General features: G+C 35.3%; 7 protein-coding genes across 9 annotated transcripts in view; 4 read left to right on the top strand and 3 right to left on the bottom strand.

Moving 5' to 3' along the window:
- Nucleotides 1-1,015: 1,015 nt before the first annotated feature.
- LOC18010818 (lectin-like protein At1g53070) lies at nt 1,016-2,110 on the top strand. The gene has a single exon (XM_006392774.2). The coding sequence runs from the start codon at nt 1,054-1,056 to the stop codon at nt 1,879-1,881; it is 828 nt and encodes a 275-aa protein (XP_006392836.1). The 5' UTR covers nt 1,016-1,053; the 3' UTR covers nt 1,882-2,110.
- Nucleotides 2,111-2,783: 673 nt separating this feature from the next.
- LOC18010798 (lectin-like protein At1g53080) lies at nt 2,784-3,619 on the top strand. Its single transcript, XM_024150270.1, is given in 4 exon segments — nt 2,784-2,805; nt 2,808-2,957; nt 2,960-3,164; nt 3,166-3,619. Coding segments are annotated over 4 exon segments (831 nt in total).
- Nucleotides 3,620-5,653: 2,034 nt separating this feature from the next.
- On the top strand, nt 5,654-9,294 carry LOC18010797 (protein SPA1-RELATED 4). Of its 3 annotated transcripts, XR_002897355.1 has the most exons (8): nt 5,654-6,654; nt 6,729-6,886; nt 6,977-7,874; nt 7,962-8,108; nt 8,227-8,408; nt 8,503-8,538; nt 8,620-8,679; nt 8,886-9,280. XR_002897355.1 is itself a non-coding variant. In XM_024150269.1 (7 exons), the coding sequence occupies exons 1-7, from the start codon at nt 6,016-6,018 to the stop codon at nt 9,072-9,074; spliced, it is 2,397 nt and encodes a 798-aa protein (XP_024006037.1). In that variant the 5' UTR covers nt 5,654-6,015; the 3' UTR covers nt 9,075-9,294. The 3 variants fall into 3 exon arrangements, 2 of the variants coding, with proteins under 2 accessions (XP_024006037.1, XP_006392834.2); XM_024150269.1 differs by having other exon boundaries at nt 8,227-8,532; nt 8,886-9,294; XM_006392772.2 differs by having other exon boundaries at nt 8,227-8,538; nt 8,886-9,294.
- A 38-nt stretch (nt 9,295-9,332) lies between these two features.
- LOC18010938 (beta-glucuronosyltransferase GlcAT14A) lies at nt 9,333-10,942 on the bottom strand. The gene is made up of 4 exons (XM_006392770.2): nt 10,332-10,942; nt 10,171-10,246; nt 9,961-10,076; nt 9,333-9,872 (listed from the first exon to the last, which is right to left on the bottom strand). Exons 1-4 carry the CDS (start codon nt 10,894-10,896, stop codon nt 9,370-9,372), a joined length of 1,260 nt encoding a protein of 419 aa, XP_006392832.2. The 5' UTR covers nt 10,897-10,942; the 3' UTR covers nt 9,333-9,369.
- A 4,841-nt stretch (nt 10,943-15,783) lies between these two features.
- Nucleotides 15,784-17,631, bottom strand: LOC18010982 (beta-glucuronosyltransferase GlcAT14A). The gene is made up of 4 exons (XM_024150443.1): nt 16,993-17,631; nt 16,833-16,908; nt 16,619-16,734; nt 15,784-16,517 (listed from the first exon to the last, which is right to left on the bottom strand). The coding sequence occupies exons 1-4, from the start codon at nt 17,531-17,533 to the stop codon at nt 16,015-16,017; spliced, it is 1,236 nt and encodes a 411-aa protein (XP_024006211.1). The 5' UTR covers nt 17,534-17,631; the 3' UTR covers nt 15,784-16,014.
- A 1,896-nt stretch (nt 17,632-19,527) lies between these two features.
- On the bottom strand, nt 19,528-21,836 carry LOC18010796 (beta-glucuronosyltransferase GlcAT14A). The gene is made up of 5 exons (XM_006392767.2): nt 21,554-21,836; nt 20,679-21,340; nt 20,519-20,594; nt 20,314-20,429; nt 19,528-20,208 (listed from the first exon to the last, which is right to left on the bottom strand). The coding sequence occupies exons 2-5, from the start codon at nt 21,229-21,231 to the stop codon at nt 19,706-19,708; spliced, it is 1,248 nt and encodes a 415-aa protein (XP_006392829.2). The 5' UTR covers nt 21,232-21,340; nt 21,554-21,836; the 3' UTR covers nt 19,528-19,705.
- Nucleotides 21,837-23,139: 1,303 nt separating this feature from the next.
- Nucleotides 23,140-23,536, top strand: part of LOC18010808 (proton pump-interactor 4) — a 2,457-nt gene continuing 2,060 nt past the window's right edge. Inside the window, exon 1 of the mRNA XM_006392765.2 lies at nt 23,140-23,536. This exon is cut by the window's right edge and continues 12 nt beyond it. Coding sequence (XP_006392827.2) covers nt 23,233-23,536 — 304 coding nt within the window. The 5' untranslated portion in view covers nt 23,140-23,232.

Raw genomic sequence — 23,536 nt, 5'->3', positions numbered from 1 at the left:
ATAATGTTTCCATACTAACCCATATTTTGAAATGAAACTTGTATTAAAAAACGTGGAAACTAGCATTACTAGTTCCTCACTCTGTCTTCCATATACGCTCTTTAGTTTTCTTTGTTATTCACTATCAGATTAGTGTTTTCTTCAATAGTCTCTTATCTCTCTTCTACACTTTTAAACTGTATGAGCCAAAAAGGTCATAACATTTATATCCGTTACCTCACACTTACAATTTGAATGAACATTTAACAAACAGAAAAATGGTATAAATCATCCATAAAAGACTTGTAAGTAATGTATTTAATAATTTTTAGTATTGTATTTGTTAAGACATGATCGTTTATTCTCCCACATCGGGCTTATTCATTTCTTTAAGTTTGAGCTCACTTATGAGATTCGGAAAAAAGAATAGTAAAGCTGATGATTTTCTAGTAAGTAATGTTCGATATAACATTATGTGTTTACATTTGTAAGCACTTATGTTAATTATGTAGCAGATTGGGTTAGATGCAGATGTTAAGATGTATGTGATAATTTTTATTGATTAATACATATAAGTGTTTGTTGGCAAAAATAAAATAATGTATGTAAAACACATGTTACAAAATCTTTGAAAGTGATGATTTTGTATCGTTAAATTATCTCTTCTAAATCTTTGTTGGTGCATGTGAAGAATCGACTTCGATTATAAAAGATTCCATTTTTGATCTTTAATAGTCACATGGGGTGTATCTTGTTGGGTTTAAGCTGATTTTGATTCTGTATCTTAATAATTTTTTATATTTAATAGTCACATTGAGTGGAACGTACCAAATCACTCTAAACTAATCACATTTTTACAACAACCAATAAGAAACGTTGTCTGCATTTCAAAAACAGATTTTGTCACTTATTAATGCCATAATAATTCAGATTCCTTGTCCTTTTGTAACTGTATCCATTATTGTTGATTATTTTTCTTGGAAAAAAATCTAAACTTTTCTTGATCTTTTCACCTTCACATCTTTAAAGCTCATCATCATCTTCACTTCCCAGTTTCACATCAAACCCAACAAAATGCAGATGCAAATACTCTGTTTAAGTATCACTCTGTTCATAGCTATCTTCGTCTCTCAGGCCACTGATGCTTACAGATTCAAATTCAATCACTTCGGTAATGGTTCCGATCTATTCACTTTCCACGGAGACGCAGAGTATGGTCCAGACACCGATGGCATGAGCCGGTCCGGTTCTCTCGCATTAACCCGAGACAAAACCCCTTTCTCTCATGGCCGTGCCATTTTCGTAAATCCAATCACTTTCAAACCCAATTCTTCATCTCTCTACCCTTTTAAAACCTCTTTCACTTTCTCAATCACTCCTCACCAAACAAACCCTAACCCTGGTCACGGCCTCGCCTTCGTCGTCGTCCCCAACAACCAAAAAAACGACGCCGTTTCCGGTTCAGGCTACCTCAGTCTCGTGAACCGAACCAGCAACGGTAACCCAAGTAACCACCTCTTCGCCGTTGAGTTCGATGTGTTTCAGGACAAATCTCTTGGCGACATCAACGATAACCATGTCGGGATCGACATCAATTCCGTCGATTCGGTGGTTTCTGTGAAATCCGGTTATTGGGTTATGACGAGAAACGGATGGTTGTTCAAGGAATTGAAGTTGAGCAGTGGAGACAAGTACAAGGCTTGGATCGAGTACAACAACAATTACAGAGTCATCTCCGTTACGATCGGGTTTGCGCATCTGAAGAAACCGAATCGGCCATTGATCGAAGCTAAATTCGATCTCTCCAAGGTTCTTCTCGAGAAAATGTATACCGGTTTCGCCGGTTCTATGGGTCGTGGCGTCGAGCGTCACGAGATATGGGACTGGACTTTCCAGAACTAAAAACCGGTTTTGTTTGGTTCTCGATCGGTTTAGATCGGTTTTCGTTTGTTTGTGTCTGGTTTTAGTACTTTCAGCTAGTAGTTTGACGATGTTTTGTATCATTGTTGTGTCAAATTTCTAGATGCGAATAAATGCCCAAGTGATGACTTATTGACACACTGTTGTATCATTGTTTGTTTGTCATGTTTCTAGAAACTTTTACAAGGACGCTTAATTCCTGATTTAGTATTTTTCCTAGGCTTCAATTTATGCGTTTCTTTTTGTGCAAACCTTACCTTTACTTTTCATCCAATTAAATTTGGGAGTTACAAGAATAAGGAAGAGTTATTAAAACTCACAGATTGGTTGCATAATCCATAAATGAGTGCGAAGTAGATTATAACATATGGTCAGTCAGTAACCAAGTTGAAAGTTAAGTAAGTCCAAACTTCCTTTTATAGTTTTTTTATCTCTCTCGACGGATCTAGGGATAATATTGTTTGAGTGATTACATCTTACGATGTTAACGTTTTATTTATACTTTTAGTCTTTAAGCATCCAATCACTTGACCCCCAAAAAAAAAACATCCAATCAATGACAAATGAGAATACCGAGAGGTTCCAATGTTCATGTCCTAAGAAGGATCAAATTGACGAAACGTGAATTTTTTTTAAAACGAAAAACTCAGTGAAAAGTAGATGAAGCTTCTTGTTATTGTGTTTAGTGCGTCAGTGTTTTGTCAACATATAATTTTGTAATTGTTATATATAATAAAAACTGTTATAGAAGTTCAACTCTAGTTTGACGGTTTGACCTTGAAGTCAAAGCTGATGGATCTTGCCACCCTACATATACACCATCACTTCAATTACCATAATACCAAAAACAAAACAAACACATTAAACAAACAAACAGACTTATAATGCAGATCCAAAAACTCTGTTTTAATTTATTGCTTTGCTCATAGCTTTCTTCAGCTACGGAACCATTTCCGCCGTCACATTCAACTTCAACCATTTCGACGGAACAAATCTAATCTTCATTGGTTACGCCGAGCTTGGACCGGCAACCGATGGCATGAGCCGGTCTGGAGCTCTTTCACCCGTGACAACATTCCATTCTCACATGGTCAAGGCCTTTACACATATCCCATTCCATTCAAATCCTCCAACAACACTTCTTCTTCTTCTGTTTATTCTTACAAAACATCTTTCACTTTCTCCATCACTCCTAACCGGTCAAGCCCTAACCCCGGTCATGGCCTCGCCTTCATCGTGGTCCCAACCATAAACTATGATAAAGAATCTAGGTCTAGTTAACCGAACAACCAATGGGAGTCCCAATAACCATCTCTTTGCTGTCGAATTTGATGTTTTCCAAGATAAACGTTTTGGCGACATAAATGATAATCATGTTGGTATTGATATTAACTCTGTCCATTCGATGGTTTCTAAGAGAGCTGGTTATTGGGTTCAGACAAGAACAGGAGGAAGGAATCAATGGTTGTTTAAGTAAATGAAGCTTAGTAGTGGAGATAACTACAAGGCTTGGATTGAGTATAAGAACAATAAGGTTACTATTACGCTTGCACCTGCGCATCTGAAGAAACCGAAGAGGCCATTGATTGAAACACAAGTCGATCTCTCTAAGGTGTTTCTTGAGACAATGTATACCGGTTTTCCTGGTTCGATGGGTCGTGGTATTGAGCGTCACGACATCTGGAGCTGGAGTTTCGAGAACACTGCAAAAAACAGCTAATCCAGTTTTATTCTGTTTTATCTTGGTTTTGATTCGTTTTTTTTTGTAATTTTTTTATATCTTGTTTAATAATTTTTCTAGATTATTTAGAATCTATTAAAATGTGGTTATAAGTGTTATCTTCAAGGGTTATCTTCAAAAGTCAATTTGAAAGTTTAACTTTATATCGACTTAATTCAAATTTAGTAATTTTTCTCATAAGAACAATATTAAAAAATATGACCGGCTCAATTTGGTGAACCGGTTCGACCTATTGAAGCATAAAATTAAGTGGCTAGTGACCGTAAAAAATGGCATAGTTTTGAGCCGTCAACTTACGATGATTTTGAGATTCAAATTTGGTGGATCATGTCACCTCATAGTTTGTTTATAATAATATATATACATCCACACATTTACCATTAGCTCATTAAAAAACAGAAAAACTGATTTTTGGCTACGTTCACTGTATTGCTAGCCTCGCGTACCATTTCCGCCATCAAATTCAACTTTAATCCCTTTCAAGCCTAATTCCACTTGTTCTATTTACCATTTCAAAACCTCTTTCACTTTCTCCATATCATCTAGCTGTAAAACAAAACCCTAATTCCGACCATGACTTTGTCTTTGTCGTCTTTCCTTCTCATGCTACGAAAATTTTGCCGCCGATAAAAGCTTCCTCGGCATTCTACACAAAACCAACAATATCAACGTATAATATACGCATTAATAGGTTCAATATACTTTAGTCATTGGTTATATGTTGGTTGATCATAGTTTACTAATTTCCGATTGACTTCCAGTTTTGTTGCGGTCCAGATTGTTTGTTTGCGTTTTTCATTTATATTTACATTTAGTATTTTTTTTCTTTGAAATGAATCAACAAATTTAAAAAGCATTTTGCTTTCATTTGAGTTTACACTTTACCACAAAGATATATGATGTTTTTATTTATTTTTAAAATGTGACTATATTCTAGAAAATGCCACCTTAGTAAAATCTTTCAAACTAGAATTTATTACTGTTAATACTATAATGTATAGTAAATATATTTCTGTTTTTAAAGATAAATAGAAATGGAGTGCTCCGCTAGTAATCATACAATTAGAAGCACACGTGGCGTGTCCCGAAGCATGTGGTTTTGTTTTTCTCTTCTGCCATTGTCGACTTGTCTCAATCAATTCCATGAAAATGGAAACTCCTTCCGATCATTAAATGCTCACACCAATACATTCTCTTCCATTCACCAAAACAATAATACAAACAATTTTCTTTTCTTTTTTTTTGTTGTTCAAGATTTTCGAAGTGCAATTTTTTTTTTTTTTGCTTTTTGTTAGGTCTTGAACAATGTTTTATTGTTCTTTTGAGATCATTTAGAACTGATTCACGTTAACAAGAATCAAAGCAATCAACATAAAGATCCTCACAAGGAAATCTATGGAATCATGTATAATATCTTTCAATTTTTTCTTATATATTTTCGATAATTTCTTCACATATGTTTCGTGAAAACTGAAAAGCCAATATCACCACAGACTGAATTTTGAAAGCTGCGCTTCACTAAATATCTGTGATCACTGGCTATCGAAGGAACCGATTCATTCAATATGATTTAGTTTCCTTCTTTTTATTAATGATTTTTTTTTTTTGACATTTAAATTTTCTGTCAACTGAAAAATCATCAATATTCGTCGTAACTTGGTTTTTAATCAACAACACTTTTACATTTATTTTTGAGGATAAAATGGTAAATTTGTTTTCTAGTTGTTTCATTTTTTGACCCAATATTTTCATTAATTTATACATTTAGCCAAAAACCTTACGAGAAAAGGTTTTGCCTTTACGTTCTGTATTTCCTAGGTCGTCGTTTCACCACGTTGCTTGCGTGGAAAGAGAAGCGAGAATTGACAAAAAGCGAGAAATTTAATCAATAAACCCTCAGTGTGAAGTAAAAACCGTAGGCCCAAAATAGATTTTCTTTCCTGAGCATTAAATTTTATGAAGCTGATGCTTTTCTACAAATTAAAAAGACGAGCTGTGCTTGCGATGTGTGGTTCGATTTTCTCGGTGCCTCTCAAGTCCCAAATACTTCTTATCTTCTTTTTTTCTCCTCTTGCCATTCTTTTATTGCTTCTAGAGTTTAGTGGTCAAGAAGCTTCCTCGTGTTTGTCTCTGTATGCAATCAAAGGTTGCATTTTTTTCGGATGTATATCTGATTTTGGTGTTTTCTGTCATAGGGTCTTTTAAAAATCTTTACTTTCTTTGTAATTTCTTTGCTTTTTCGACTCTTGCTAAGAGTTTTTTTTGGGATGAGATCATGAAATGGTTGGCGCTGGAGTTATGAAGTATTGGAGAAACCGGTGGAGTTATCGGATACTTGGCTGTGTATTTGGTAATTTCCGGTTAGCTTTTGGTGGATGATTTTGATCAAATCAAATATGGAGGGTTCTTCAGAATCTAATTCCAGAGGATTGAACACCTCTGGGGTTTCAGAGTTCTTACCAACTGAGAGAATGATTACAGATCGTTCTAAGTCCTTTTCTCACATTGGTCATGTTAGAAGCTTACTTGGTTCACACATGGAAGATAACTTGAGACTTGATAATGACTCTATTGTGAGAGCTTTCGAATCTGAGGATGTTAGCTTGCGTCAGTGGCTAGACATTCCAGACCGATCCGTTGATGCTTTCGAGTGTTTTCACGTTTTCAGACAAATCGTTGAGATTGTGAATGTAGCTCACTCTCAAGGCATTGTTGTTCATAATGTCAGGCCATCTTGTTTTGTTATGTCTTCATTTAACCATGTTTCGTTTATTGAATCCGCTTCTTGTTCGGATTCCGGGTCTGATGAGGAAAGTCCAAAGGAAAGAACAACAAAGTCTCAAGAGATAATTCGTAGCTCGAGAAAAGGGGAGTTTCAAGAGAAGAAACAACCTTTTCCTATGAAACAGATCTTAGCAATGGAGATGAGTTGGTATACAAGTCCTGAAGAAGATAATAGTTCTTCTGATACTTGTGCTTCTGATGTTTATCGTCTTGGTGTTCTTCTCTTTGAGGTTTGTGAGATTGTTATGTTAGCTGTTTTGTTTTCTTCAGAAAACTGATTTGATGAATGTTAGTCTTTGTGCAGCTATTTTGCCCTGTCTCCTCCAGAGAAGAGAAGTCAAGGACTATGTCTAATTTAAGACATCGTGTTCTTCCACCTCAGATATTGCTCAATTGTCCTAAAGAAGCTTCCTTTTGCTTGTGGTTACTGCATCCCGAGCCTAGCTATCGACCATCGATGAGGTGATTGATTCTCTCTTTAATATGTTCAATTCTATTTGAGGGAAGTCCTATCATATTTGAGTCTTGTCTCCTTTGTCTCTACTGGTGCAGTGAATTGCTACAAAGTGAGTTTATCAACGAACCTAGAGAGAATTTGGAAGAACGTGAAGCTGCAATAGAGCTACGGGATAGAATCGAGGAACAGGACTTACTGCTTGAGTTCTTGATGCTGATTCAACAAAGAAAGGATGAAGTTGCAGGCAAATTGCGGGATACGATTTCGCTTCTTTCTTCCGACATTGATCAAGTCGTAAAGCGACAGTTGGTTTTGAAGCAAAAAGGGAATGATGTCCATTCGTTCTTGGTCTCAAGAAAACGGATTAGACAAGGAGTTGAGGGAGTTGCAACAGAGGAAAATGAGGATAATACCATTGATGAGGAACCTAAGCTTGATGAAACTCTGGGAAGCACGCTTCTTGAAAGCTCTAGGTTAATGAGAAATCTCAAGAAACTGGAATCAGTCTACTTTGCAACAAGATACAGACAAATCAAGGCTGCTTCTGAAAAACCGTTGGCTAGATATTATTCTGCATTGAGTAGTGATGGTAGAACGTCAGAGAAAAGTTCAGTAAGCAACCCGACACAACAACTCAAAGATCCCATCAATGAATCGAGACAAGGCGGGTGGATCGATCCATTTTTAGAGGGTTTGTGCAAGTATTTAACTTTCAGTAAGCTAAGAGTGAAAGCGGATTTGAAGCAAGGAGATTTGTTGAACTCATCCAACCTCATATGCGCAATTGGTTTTGACCGTGATGGGGAGTTTTTCGCCACGGCTGGTGTCAACAAGAAAATCAAGATATTTGAATGTGAGTCGATAATAAACGATGGCCGTGACATTCACTACCCGGTGGTGGAACTAGCCTGCCGGTCTAAGCTAAGTGGTATATGTTGGAACAGCTATATCAAAAGCCAAATTGCGTCAAGTAACTTTGAAGGCGTGGTTCAGGTTAGTTCGCTATTGCAAATAAGGAAAACTATTAACTGCATTAATTAATGCAAAACAAAGCTTTAACAAAGATTTATCATCTGTTAGGTGTGGGATGTTGCAAGAAGCCAATTGGTTACAGAGATGAAGGAGCACGAGAAACGTGTATGGTCCATCGACATTCCATCAGCAGATCCAACATTGTTAGCCAGCGGTAGCGATGATGGTTCTGTTAAGCTATGGAGTATCAATCAGGCAAAATTCTAAACTAAACTAAACCAAAACGTACTTGAAACCATTCTTGGAAAACGCGAGAATTTAGTTCTTGGAGGGATGTATGTTGACGGTTCAGTTTGTTTTCCGCTTTTTTCAGGGGATGAGTATTGGAACCATCAAGACAAAGGCAAATGTATGTTGTGTCCAGTTTCCGTCAGACTCGGGTCGGTCTATAGCATTCGGTTCAGCAGATCACAAAGTTTACTACTATGATTTAAGACACCCCAAGCTTCCACTTTGCACAATGATGGGTCACACCAAGACCGTGAGTTATGTCAGGTTTGTAGATTCATCAACACTTGTGTCTTCTTCGACGGATAACACGCTGAAGTTATGGGACTTATCGATGTCTAATTCCTGTGTTAATGAAAAGCCTGTTCACTCATTCATGGGACACACTAATGTAAAGGTACTTGTTCTATTCAAACTTCACTTCAAACCTGCCTTTTTAGATAACCAACACAATTTTCTGCTCTTGCAATGTGTGTAGAACTTTGTTGGATTATCGGTCTCTGACGGGTATATAGCTACAGGCTCGGAGACTAATGAGGTATGTCTACTCCATTTTTATTTTTTATTTTTTTTTTGAATCTACCCTACTCCATTTTTAAAGATTTACAAAAAGGAAGAACCTTTTATCCCATTTAGTTCAAAAGGAAGGAGCTCTGTTTTTTCTTTTTTTTGGGCTAAAGGAAAAACCTTTGGTCCCATTTGTCAATAAAAAACGTGACCTTGTTGTGCTTCACTACTGGGCAGGTTTTTGTGTACCACAAGGCATTTCCAATGCCGGTTTTGTCATACAATTTCAAAACTATAGACCCTGTGTCTGGGCTCGAAATAGACGATGCATCGCAGTTCATATCATCCGTCTGCTGGCGCGGACATTCTTCCACCATAGTCGCAGCAAACTCCACCGGCAACATCAAGATTCTGGAGATGGTATGAACAAATGTGACTCAGGGGCAAAATGGTATTTTCCAGAGATTTCTCATTCTTGATTTTGAGTGATATAGGAAACAATTTTGGGAGAGGGAGAGAGAGTAGGAAATTTGTTGTTATTATAGAAGTGTGTATATAGAAGAATATGTGATCTTTGTATCTGTATAGAACTTATTGTAAGCCCCAATGAAACCACTAGGTCACTTGAGATACAAGTAATCTTTAACCTATTCAAAAGACTTCTATGTTGCATATAGCCTGCAGCTGCAACATTCCCTCCAAATTTGATTATATATTGATTCTATACACAGTGATTCTTTTTAGATTCAGCTTCTGAAACTAACCTATCTACAAGCCCCTTGAGCCTCTCAGCACCTGGGCCAGGTCTGATCTTAGCCACGTCTTCGACAACCGAGCATTCCGGTTTCCCACTGCACCACCCACCAGGAGTGAAACCACTTTCGTTTGTTCGGTTAAGCAGCTCCTCGTCGATCTTGTCCAATACCAAGTCATTTCTTCTGAATTTGCGAGCAAAGGCAGCACCGCTTGCAACCATCTGTCTCATGTCACTTAAGGACAACGAGCGAGGATGCATCTTTGGCGGTCTGTCCCACGTGATGTAGCGAAGATCATGGTTCACGGCGGTTTTGGAGAACTCAGGCACGTTACATATGACTGTGGGGAAGTAACCTTCAGTAGAAGCAACGAAATTGGTGTAATACATGAGTAAAGTTCTTGGTAAATTGTCCCAACCCCAAATGATATACTCAACGAATGGGCGTGATAAAACAAACCAAGCTGATCCTGCAAAAAAACAAAACCAGACAAAAAGTTGCAAACTTGATTGCAATCAAAACTCCAGGATTAAAAAAAAAAAAAAAACAGTACTGACCGGCAAATAACTTAAACGCAGTAGGTAAATTTCGACCAGGCGTGACCCAAAAAATTTCTGATTTGTTTAGCATGTGGAGTCCAGGATCAATCATTATAGGCTTTGCCCACTTCTCGCTTCACCGTGAGACACAAGAAACATTATATTTCATAAATTAGAAACAAACACAAAAAACAAAAACTCAGAAGCTGTGAGAGAGAAAAAGCTCACTTTTTCCAACCTAAGTCACTTGAGTGCTCGATAAAGTTGAGGTTCCGGTCCACAGTTGAAAACGTGTAAAGCAGATCTTGAAAACATGAAACATTGTTTTATAAAACCCAACAAGAGGAAGATCAAGAACAAAAAGGAAAGAAAATGATCAAAGTGTTTACCATCTTGGGTCACAAGGGGATAATCCGTAGGGCTGAGATTGATAAACCAATCCCAATTAGGGTTTCTCTTAAGAAGAATCGCACAAGCGTGAAGGGTTGTTGACACCATTGTTGGTCCGGCATAGGTCACAAGATTAGCTTTAGTTATCATATAGACATTCCCTATCTTCGAATACACGGAATCTTTATCGATGCGAGAAGCCAGCTCTAGTCTCTCATCAACCGGAGATTCAAGATCCATGTGAACAATGTATTGATTCCTTGGATGGTACACTGCTCTAAGGGTTCTCCAAAGGCTTTCAAGATCTCCTTTAGACCCTCCAACAAGGTAAGCGAAACGTGGGAGCTTGTCGTCTTCACTAGGTTGTTGCTCTGCAGCTTTTGAATCATTTGTGGCAAAACAGGAGAAAGTTCTATTGATTGGTGGTCGGAGAGAAGACATTAGACCCATGTTGAAGGAAGTAGCAAGGAGAAAAACGCAGACAAGACATGTGATCAGGAAAACCCAGTATTTCTCCATGTTTACATACCCCATTGAAGAAGGGAATTTGTGATCATGAGACATTAATAACAGAGTTTTATGTACCTGCTTTGGTCTGATAGGTTTGGTGAAGAACATAGACACTTAAACACTCTTTGAGTCGACTAAAAATCGAAAATTATAGGGAATAGTAGAGATGATGAAGAGAGAATCTTATTATAATCCTAATGCGTTCAACGTGAGCGTAACATGTATCATTCTTAATTAGATCGTATCAAGTGTAAATGTAATACTATAAAAAAAAATTATTCTTAGTTATTTCTAAAAGGCAAAAAAATGAATTATGTTTTTCTAAATAAAAATTATTAAAATAAACAGGGTAAAGTAAAATAAGATGATAATTATGTTTTTCGAAGCAATATAAATCAATTGTTAATTAACAGGATCTTAATAAAATTATTTTCATATAGATCATAATTATGAGGTTTATCAATTTTGAAATCTAAATATTTTGTTACAAGTGAAGGCGTGGGCTGATATAACTTTTTATTTTATTGTTTGAAAAACTAATAGTTTGAAGTTGTTTGTTTTTTTTTCTATTATTGAGTATATTTTTCATTAGATTTTCTTACATTTTAATGTTTGAAGACATGATCGTGAAAACATTATAGAAGAATGTAGATAAAAACATATTAATATTCAAATAATTTAGTTTAAATAATTTAAAATCTTTTGATCACTGTTCTATTTTATTGTTTGAAAAACTAATAGTAGTTTGAAGTCATTTGTTTTTTTCTTTCTATTATTGAGTATATTTTTTATTAGATTTTCTTACATTTTAATGTTTGAAGACATGATCATGGAAACACTATAGAAGAATGTAGATAAAAACATATTAGTATTCAAATAATTTAGTTTAAATAACTTAAAATCTTTTAATCACTGTTCTATGTATTTAAGACATAGTTTTTTTAAGTATCGTAAGAACTCAATTGAAGAAGAAGGAAGAGTTAAACAACTTAGAAAGGGTGTGTGAGAATTAGAGAGAAATCATGGACATATTTATACTAAAACATTTGAAGTCGAATACATTAATCTAGACATCACATATATCATCATTCCATTAGACATTCTATTTATTGATTTTTAATTTTTAAATTTTTACTAAATTTTGGTTTTATAAAATTTTAAAAACGGTTTGATTTGACAGCAAAATAAAACATTAAACCACAATAATTTAGAACAGTTTGTTTTAAGTTATTTTTAACATATCATCAGATAAGAACCAATAAAAAATGACACATAATCGGTAAATAGTGTAAAAATGTCTTTTTGCAGTCGAAACTCATTCTAGAGTTAACACGTAAGCGAAACACTGTGAAAATCGATATGAGCGCGACACGTAAGCAAATCACTACACAAATAAGTATATAGATATATTTTCTCACGTATTACACAATGCTTAATCTAGCGAATAATAAAACTCTTACCAAAAATAATTTTTTCCCTAAAAAAGGTGGGCATTCATAGAGGATATATCCAATTTTTTGAAACTACAACACGAATAAGAAATTTAGAAAATAAAATTCCTATCTCTCATCACTAAATAGTAAATTCCGTTCCTGTATTCTTTTCTTTTAGATTATCAGGAGGTTTTGGGCCAAAACCCGTAATCCCTCAGACCTGAAATCATAGCATCTAATATTAGTTTCGTCCCAGAACCACTTGAAAACGATTTAGTCATATAAATTTTCCAAAGGAAAAAAACATTTAGTATACATGAATGTAAGTAATTATATTTTTTCCCTTGGGAAACGATCATCAGTCATCACAAAACTGAAATAAAACTGAAAGTGAAAAGAAAGAAAATGTGAGTAAGTCTTTTAAAAATGATTAAAAATGTTTACATGTAACAGATAAAGCTTAATTCATACAATTTGTTAAGCTTAAAGATAAACCGTTACAAGTTATGATGCTGAGTCGAAAAACCTTTTTAGAAAGAAGTTACAAAGTGAGATAAATCTTAAGGTTCATACAATTTGTTAAGCTTAAAGTTAAACCATTACAAAGAGGCTACAAAGCGAGATAAAGTTTAAGATTCTTACAATTTATTAAAGATAAACCGTTACAAGCTATTAATATTTTTTTAAAACTATTTTTTTCACCTTATATCCAATCTATAAAAAAATTCAATAAATATATGTATCTGAGTTATAAATCTTTCATTCAATTATATAACCGATTGAATTGGATGATTCACTAGTCTTTGATAGATGAATAATATAAACAACTACAGTCGTAATAAATTGAGCGTAGGAAAACGACTTTATTCCTGGTTGAGTGCAATAACTGGATCAGAAAAACAAGTCATATAGTAATTGGTAATTGAATCAATATATTAGGTATAATTAGGCACAATTAGGTACGTATGGACCACGGTTATGCCTGAATTTCATCAATTTATTGTTTTACGCCACGACTGGTGTCAACAAGAAAGCAAAACATTTGAATGTGAGTCGATAATAATAATAAACGATGTGGTGGAACTAGCCTGCCGGTCTAAGCTAAGTGGTATATGTTGGAACAGCTATATCAAAAGCCAAATTGCGTCAAGTAACTTTGAAGGCGTGGTTCAGGTTAGTTCGGTATTGAAACTAATATAACTTCATTAATCAATGCAAAAAAAAAACGGAACAAAACCTTTAACAAAGATTTATTATTTGTTGGTTACGAAGATGAAGGAGCACGAGAAACGTGTATGGTCCATCGACATTCCATCAGCAGATCCAACATTGTTAGCCAGCGGTAGCGATGATGGTTTTGTTAAGCTATGGAGTATCAATCAGGCAAAATTCTACACTACACTAAACCGAAACATACTAAAAACTATTTTGGAAGACACGAGAATTTAGTTTTTGGTATTTACCCAAAAAGCTTCAAAATTAAGTCAGACTTTTGACTTTTATATTTTTTTTTACTTATTTTGGCCATTTTATAATATGTTGCTTGACAAACACTCATCTTAATAGCAGATCCCCGGGTTTTTATATTCACCTTCCTCACCATATTAAACCCAAAAGCTTCAAAATTAAGTCAGACTTTTGACTTTAGTATTTTTTCCTTATTTTGGCCATTTTTCTACCATGTTGCTTGACCAACACTCATCTTAATATTGCAGATATGAAACTTTTAACACACTAAATTTTCTTTATATGTTGCGTAATCTAAGTTCGTTTTCAATTTTCAAAATCGAATTGATAATTATTTTCTTCTATGAATGTCACTACACGTTACTGTGTGTTAAAAATGGTGTATCCGTTCTATGAACTTGTCTCCCGTTGGATTATGTTAATTTGTTTGAAATGTTTTTATAATCGCAATAACCTAATTCCTTCATTTATCTTATTACGCATTTGTTTAAAATTATATGTTACCGAATTTATATCTGCAAATACGAAGGCATGAATAATAGAAACAAATTAATTGAAGAAGAGAAATACATGAAATATGATAAGTTTTGTTTTTGATAAAATGAATATGATAAATTACAAATCTGTATTATGGGATAATAACGATATTTATACCACTTTCTAACCACTATCCCTTAATGTACTTTACTAAAAACTGAAACATCTTTACATTGCTAACTATTTGATGCGAATCTCTTAGACCTATGGTTCTGAGGTTTGTAAATTGGAGGCTGTATTTTAAACTTGTATAATTGCATTCAATAAATAAACTATTTAAGCATGGAAGATTATACCCAACTCAGCGTGGTGATATTGGCTCCTATCCAAGTTAGGTAAGGTTGCACTAGAATATATAACTGTCTCATGTGTAAATAGATGACAATTAATCCTTACATTTTTACATGTATTCACTTGAACATTGTCGCCACTCGACTCCTACTTTGAAAACAATCATATCAAATTTTGCTTGCTTTGCCATCTTGAGTAACAACTAATGTACGTTGGAGTTACAAAGCAATAGAATAATAAAATATATTTCTGGAAAGGAGGGCATCATCAATGGAAAGAGGAAATGATCTCCAACACACTTTGCTTTGCCTTTGCATGCGATAATTATGGAAAGAAATTTGAGAAGACGAGCTACTTAAAAATAGTCTCCAACACACTTTGACTTGTTTAATATGCACTCATTCAATTCTAAGCTATAAGGGGACTTGGCAGCAAGACTGGTATGCCATTCTCGTCTTCAAATTTTTCTTTCAATTCACGATTTCTCTATTTATTATGGAGTGCAATCACTACCATTATATTGTACAACGCAATTATTGATAATTCCCAAGACGATTATTTTTTTTTAGACCCACCTTTGTATAAAGTGTGATAAAGTTTGATGATCAAGTGGATCAGTGGCAAATGCAACTGCAACAAAAAAAAAAATTGTATTTTGGTTTTCTTTAAAGCTCCAATCAGAAGTAAGGGAGTTGAGTTCAAATATTGATGAAGGTTAACTGCAAGTTCAAACTCATGAGTCACTAAACCAATATTTCTAGTACTACTTATGGTATTGAATTTTTTTATACTGAAATGTATGGTAAATATCATGTAAACCTACAAAACGATTATATTTCCGAAGATCCATGCATACCTGAATCAAGAGAATTGGAAGGCTCATAATTGACAAATGTCTTCTCAGAATTTTCTTCTCACTTTCAAGTTTCAACGAACCTTTTAACACACTCAACTAAATTGTATATAGCCTGTCCAAAAGACTCGTTTGAGGAGAGCTTCGTTGTAACAGAGTTTTTAGGTTACAAAGGGGCGACAGAATTTGAACAAGAAAGCTATGATTTGGGTTAAGTGTTTGGGCTAATGGACTTTTTGGGCCTATATCAATTTGACGTTCTCTGGTTGAGTTGTTTTTACGTGGGAGTATTTGGTAAAATGGTAATTTCCAGAGATTTCTCATTGTTGATTTAATTGATAGGAAACAATTTTGGGGGAAGGGGAGAGTAGGAAGAGTGTAAACATTGTTGCTACTATAGAAGAATATATAATCTTTGTATTTGTATAATGTACTTATTGTAAGCCCTAATAAATCACTAGTTTGCTTGACATACAAGTAATCTTTAACCTATTTGAAAGCTTACAATCAATCTATGTTGTATTATATATATAGCCTGAAGCTGCAAGACTCTCTCCAAGCAATGATTTCTCCATCCAAAAGAAATTGATTCTATTCACACTGATTCTTTCCTGATTTAGCTTCTTCAACCAACCTATCTACAAGCCCCTTGAGCCTCACAGCCCCTGGGCCAGGTGTGATCTTAGCCACGTCTTCGACAACCGAGCACTCTGGTTTCCCACTGCACCACCCACCGGGAGTGAAACCACCTTCGTTTGTTCGGTTAAGCAGCTCCTCATCGATCTTATCCAATACCAAGTCATTTCTTCTGAATTTCCGACCAAAGGCAGCACCGCTTGCAACCATCTGTCTCATGTCTCTTAAGGACAACGAGCGAGGATGCTGCTTCGGTGGTCTGTCCCACAAGATGTAGTGAAGATCATGGTTCACGGCGGTTTTGGAGAACTCAGGCACGTTACATATGACTGTTTGGAAGTAACCTTCAGTAGTAGTAACGAAATTGGTGTAATACATGAGCAAAGTTCTTGGTAAATTATCCCAGCCCCAAATGATATACTCCACGAATGGGCGTGATAAAACAAACCAAGCTGATCCTACAAAAAACAAAACCAGACAAAAAGTTGCAAACTTGATTGCAATAAGCACAGAGTAATCTGTTTTTAAAAACTCCATGATAAGAGAAAACAGTACTGACCGGTAAATAACTTGAACGCAGATGGTAAACTTCGACCAGGCGTGACCCCAAAAATGTCAGATTTGTTTAGCATGTAGAGTCCAGGATCAATTATTAATGGCATTGCCCGCCACTTGCTTCACCGTGCGACACCAAGAAACATTCATTATAATAATAAATTAAAATAAAAAAAAAAAATCAAGAATTCAGAAGCATTGAGAGAGATGAATCTCACTATTTCCAGCCTAAGTCAGTTGTCTGCTCGATAAAGTTGAGGTTCCGGTCCACAGTTGAAAACGTATAAATCAGATCTTCAAACATAAAACAGTGTTTGTCAAACTCCAACAAGAGGAAGATCAAGAACAAAAAGAAAAGAATATGATCAAAGTGTTTACCATCTTGGGTCACAAGGGGATAATCCGAAGGGCTGAGATTGATAAACCAATCCCAATTAGGGTTTCTCCTAAGAAGAATCGCACAAGCGTGAAGGGTTGTTGACACCATAGTTGGTCCATTATAAGTCACAAGATTAGCTTTAGTTATCATATAGACATTCCCTATCTTAGAATATATAGAATCTTTATCAATGCGAGAAGCCAGCTCTAATCTCTCATCAACCGGTGATTCAAGATCCATGTGAACAATGTATTGGTTCCTTGGATGGTACACTGCTCTAAGGGTTCTCCAAAGGCTTTCAAGATCTCCTTTAGACCCTCCAACAAGGTAAGCGAAACGTGGGAGCTTGTCGTCTTCACTAGGTTGTTGCTCTGCAGCTTTTGAATCATTTGTGGCAAAACAGGAGAAAGTTCTATTGATTGGTGGTCGGAGAGAATACATTAGACCCATGTTGAAGTAAGTATCTAGGAGAAAAACGCAGACAAGAGATGTGATCACAAATGAGAATACCCATTTCTTCTCCATGTTTACATACCCCATTCAAGAAGGGATAGTTACTGAAAGATGAGAGATTGAAACCTTTTTCTCTGTATTGGTTGTTGCAATTTCTGTATGGACGCAGAAGAGGAAGAAGAGAGATTTATGTATCTGCTTTGATCTGATACGTTTGGATAGACAGTGAAACACTCTTTGTTTCGACTAATTATAGAAAAGAAATGATGAAGAGAGAATGAATTATGAAATTCTTCCAAAAACAAAAACAAAAACTATTTTTCCTCAAAAAAGAAAGATGGATATTCGTAGAGGTTATGTCTCAATTATTTTTTTTAACTCCCTATCAGTCATCATCGTTAAAATGATACTATTATTTAATTCCAAACTGTTTGCAATCCGCATATCAAAATTGGTTGAGCAAAATCATGATAAAAAAATTGTCAACCATTAACCTTGAAACGGCAACGTTAAATCTATATCTCCATCATTTTAATTCTTTTAACTATTTACCATCCGCATTTTAAATCCTCAACTATCACAAGCATTGAATAATTCTCAACTCGTTCTTTACTTTGCAAAATCGTAATAAAAATAGTTAAATAACCTCAAGAAGTTTTGATTTTTGTCATCGTTCAAGCCTTTTTCAATATCTTCATCTGCCTCTGTGAAACACTAGACCAAAACTTTCAACATCCAATGTAAATGCAATGCTAGCTCATTACCAATAACAAAAACGGCATTCCAATATGGATGGTTGTATAGATCTAACTTATGTCATCTAAGGTCCGATCGAGTCTAACTTATGACCACTTCTTTTGTAATGATTCTTGGATTGAAGCTTTTCCCTCCAGAATATCGAAGTACATTTTGCTTTGAGGGATATGTTCATATGACCATAGAGCGCTCCTTACTTTCCTTGATCAAACGAATAGGTCTCTTTCGGTAATAGATTGTGGTAATAGATTGTGAGAGAAAGAGGAAGTCATGCATTTAATCTAGCAACTGTGGAATGAAGAGGAAAGTGGTTCCGTTCTTCAAAAGATCTCCGCTTGTAGACGTGAGAGATTATCCGATGGCCTAAAGAACAAAACCATTTTTGTTTACATGAATGCATCACAAACTCACAGTGCAGAAATAAAACTGAAAGTGAAGAGATGAAGAACGGATAAGATTTCGTATAACCTAATCCAACGGTTGAAGTGTAGAGTTTTGTGTATTGGATTATGCAATTGTAATTTGTAACATACGATTTAAGGAAATGTGATAACAACACTTCAACTACACTACCAAAACTATTCTCCCATTTTTATATTACTTTGCCATTAAGAAATTAAACTCCTCTATTTCAATTCACCTTCTGTCAAAACCTATGAGTTGGAAATCTTCATTCAATTATCATAAGCGATTGAGTTGGATAGTATTTTGATAGTACAATTAAATGAATAATAAACAGTTATAGTTGTAATACGTGTAGGAAAACGACTTTATTTCTCGTTGAGTTGCAATAAATTGATCAGAAAAACAAGTATATAGTAATTGACTAATTGGTAATGAAGGTACGTATGGACCACGGTTTTATATACCTGCATTTAATAAATATATTGAAAAAATAGAAAACAAAAAAATCTCCATTACCGGTTAGTTTTGATTAATTAAGTTAATAGATAACCATCGAATTGACTGTTGACCCTGAATGACCTACCAGCACTAAGACTAGGGTCAATGGAGTGATGATGTACGTTTAAATCAAAAACAATTCATAAATAAATTTCCCTGCCTGAGATATTAAAATTGCAGCCTTTACCTTTACGAAAGTAAAAAACGTATTTTGTTGGAGTTCTAGAAGAAACAAGAATATAAATTGAAATGGGGAATGCAAAATCAAGAAATCTTTTAATCTTTTGTCAATTTTTCTCTCATTTTCTTGATTTTTTCAGATGGTAAGTGTGACTCAGGGGCAAAATGTTATTCCAGGGATTTCTCAATCTTGATTTGAGTGACATAGGAAACAATTTTGGGAGAGGGAGAGAGTAGGAAAATATGATCTTTTTATATATGTATAGAACTTGTTGTAAGCCCTAATGAAACTACTAGGTTACTTGACATACAAGTAATCTTTAACCTATTCGAAGGATTACAGTCAATCTATGTTGTATATAGCCTGAAGCTGCGAGATTCTCTCCAAGTATTGATTTCTCCATTCAAAAGAAATTGATTCTATTCACACTGATTCTTTCCTGATTTAGCTTCAGCAACTAACCTATCTACAAGCCCCTTGAGCCTCTCAGCCCCTGGGCCAGGTGTGATCTTAGCCACGTCTTCGACAACCGAGCACTCCGGTTTCCCACCGCACCATCCACCGGGAGTGAAATCGGCTTCGTTTGTCCGGTTAAGCAGTTCCCTATCGATCTTATCCAAAGCCCTGTCGTTTCTTCTGAATTTCCGACCAAACGCAGCACCGCTTGCAATCATCGGTCTCATGTCTCTTAAGGACAACAAGCGAGGATGTTGTCTCGGCGGTCTGTGCCACGTGATGAAGTGAAGATCATGGTTCACCGCGGTTTTGGAGAACTCGGGCACGTTACATATGACTGTGTGGAAGTAACTTTCAGGAGAAGAAACGAAATTGGTGAAATACATGAGCAAAGTTCTTGGTAAATTATCCCAACCCCAAATGATATACTCCACGAATGAGCGCGATAGGACCATCCAAGCTGATCCTGTGGAAAAAAACAAGACAAAAAGTTGCAAACTTGATTCCAATAAGAACAGAGTACTCTGTTTTTTTTTTTTTCAAATCCAAGATTAGTTAAAACAGTACTGACCAGCAAATAACTTGAACGCAGCTGGTAAACTTCGACCAGGCTTGACCCAAAAAATGTTTGATTTGTTTAGCATGTAGAGTCCAGGATCAATCATTAATGGCATTGCCCTCTTCTCGCTTCACGTGAGACATCAAGAAACATTAAATTAAGCTAACTAAAAACAAGAAAACAAAAATTCAAAAGCTGTGAGAGAGAAGAAGCTCACTTTTTCCAACCTAAGTTACTTGTGTGGCTGATAAAGTTGAGGTTCCGGTCCAAAGTTGAAAACGTATAAAGCAGATCTTCAAACATGAAACATTTTTTTTCAAAACCCAACAAGAGGAAGATCAAGAACAAAAAGGAAAGAAAATGATCAAAGTGTTTACCATCTTGAGTCACAAGGGGATAATCCGAAGCACTGAGATTGATAAACCAGTCCCAGTCTTGATTTCTCTTAAGAAGAATCGCACAAGCGTGAAGGGTATTCGACACCATTGTTGGTCCGGTATAGGTCACAAGATTAGCTTTAGTTATCATATAGACATTCCCTATCTTAGAATACATGGAATCGTTATTAATGCGAGAAGCCAGTTCTAGTCTCTCTTCAACCGGAGATTCAAGATCCAAATGAATAATGTATTGATTCCTTGGATGGTACAATGCTCTAAGAGTTCTCCAAAGGCTTTCAAGATCTCCTTTAGACCCAGAGACAAGGTAAGCGAAACGTGGGAGCTTGTCCTCTTCACGAGGTGGTTGATCTGCAACTTTAGAATCATTTGTGGGGAAACCAGAGAAAGTTCCATTGATTGGTGGTCGGAGAGAAGACATTAGACCCATGTTGAAGGATGTAGCAAGGAGAAAAACGCAGGCAAGTGATGTGACCACAAATGAAAATACCCATTTCTTCTCCATTGAATGGGATTTGTGATCTTGAGACATTAAAAAAAGAACTGAGACTTTTGCCTGAATCAAAACCCTGTTTAGCAATCTGCAGAGCAATCTTTGAAACTCTGTATTGCAATCCGGTGTGTGAGCTCAGATTAGGCCACTAGCATCATCAACCAAATAAGAATATGAGATTAACCTTAGATTGATCTGACAAAAAAGCAGCTAGAGAGAAACTCTTCACCAAAACCACACAAACAATATCATTATCGATTTCTGAAAGAGATCAAATTTAAAACCCATTTTTTTAAATTGCTCAAGGTTTGGTATGATCTAAGAATTGAATAGATGATACTGAAGGAAGAGAGATTGAAACCTTTTTGTCTGTATTGGTTGTTGCAATTTCTGTATGGACGCAAGAGAGGAAGAAGAGATATTTATGTATCTGCTTTGGTCTGATACGTTTGGTGAAGAACATAGACAGTGAAACACTCTTTATGTCGACTAAAATTATATAGAAGAGATGATCAAGAGAGAATGAATAATGAAATTCTTCCAAAAACAAAAAGCAAAACTTTTTTTTTCTCTAAAAAAAAGATGGATATTCGTAGAGGTTATATCCAATTATTTTGAAGCTGCAACACGAAAACGAAATAAAATTAAAACTCCTATCTCTCAACACTAAATAGTAAATTCCGTTTCTTTATTCTGGCAATGCGTAAACGATTTAGTCAATAAATTTTCAACAAGAAAAGAAAAACGGTTTTGTTTACATGAATGTATATTTACATTTTCTTTTTTCTTGGGAGACCATCATTAGTCATCACAAGCTGAAAATAAAACTGAAAGTGAAGAGATGAAGAACGGCTGAGATTTCGTATAACCTAATCCAACGGTTGATATAGAGTTTGTGTCTGGATTTGAAGAAGTCTTTTAAAAGTGATTTAAAATGTTTAAATGTAAGTATGTAACCTATGCCGTAGTCAATGGGTTATGCAATTGTGACATTCGAATAAGGAAATGTGATAACAACACTTCAACTACACTACCAAAAACCCATTCTCCCCTTTTATATTACTTTGCCATAATAAAGAAACTTCTGTATTTCTTCACCTTCTATCAAATCTATGGAAATATTATTAATTATGTATTTGAGTTATGAATCTTCATTCAATTTTCATAACCGATTGAATTGGATGGTTCACTATTTGATAGTAAATGAATAATAAACAATTTTAGTTGTAATAAATTGCGAGTAGGAAAACAAATTTATTTCTGGTTGAGCAGCTGCACTAGTTTGATCTGAAAAAACAAGTCATATAGTAGTAATTGGTAGTGAATGTACGTTTACACCTGAAACTAAATCAATATATAATTTTTTTATTACAATAAATTTTTAAAAAGAAAAATCTTACAAAAAAATCAAAAGAACAAAAAAATCCGCTCTATTACCAATTAGTTTTGAGTAATTAAGATAAACATCAGATTGACTGTTGACTCTGAAAGACCTACCAGCACAAATACTACTAAATAAATTAATCAACAATTAATAAATAAATGAGAGTAATATGTTAAAAAAACAATTAATAAATAAATTCTCCAGGAATATTATAATTGCAGCCTTTAGAGGGAAAAAAACGTAATTTTTGGATTTCTAGAAGAAACAAGAAACATAAAAATTGAAATGTGAACGCAAAAGCCAGATTTTTTTTTTCTTGGGTTAATCTTTCTCTCAGTTTCTTCTTATGGAATCAAGAAGAAGTCTGCCCTCATTCTGTATCTTCGAAAGATCTGGTTTTTTCTTCTTTAAACTTTGTAGTTCTTTAAAAAAAAATGGGAATTTCTCATTAGCTAAAACCTAAAACCCTGAAAATTTTCAGAAGAATTTGCTTCAACACTTGTCTCTCTCTTCTCGTTTCTTTCTCCTGTAAATCCCAAGGATTTTCCGTGATTCAATGTTTTCTGTTATTAAGAACTGAAACCAAAGGTTTGATATATAAAGGTCTGATCTTTTGTCTTGTTTCTTGTCTTGGCTATTTCGTGGAGCAGGATCAAATGAGTGCGCCGATTTTACTATGCGACGGCTTCGATGTGCGTCGAATTCTAATTGGGAAGTCAAACGGCGATGAATTATCGAGGGTGACCACCGAGGAAGACGACGAAGCTGTGTTTTCCGGTGATAGCTTACCCGGAGATGCGGCTGAGGAAGAAGAGGAGGAGTGGTCTGGAGAGAATCGTTTCGATTTTTACTTCGTTAAGCAATTCGCTTACGATGACCCTGAGATTAAGGCTAAGATCGATGAAGCTGACAATGAGATTTATCACTGTAACAGTGACAGGATTCACATTGCTAACAGAT

The sequence above is a fragment of the Eutrema salsugineum genome, unplaced genomic scaffold (assembly GCF_000478725.1).
Source record: "Eutrema salsugineum unplaced genomic scaffold, Eutsalg1_0 scaffold_7, whole genome shotgun sequence".
In the NCBI taxonomy this organism is placed as follows: Eukaryota; Viridiplantae; Streptophyta; class Magnoliopsida; order Brassicales; family Brassicaceae; genus Eutrema; species Eutrema salsugineum.
Note: the sequence above shows the minus strand (reverse complement) of the source record. Positions and strands in the feature narration are given on the sequence as shown.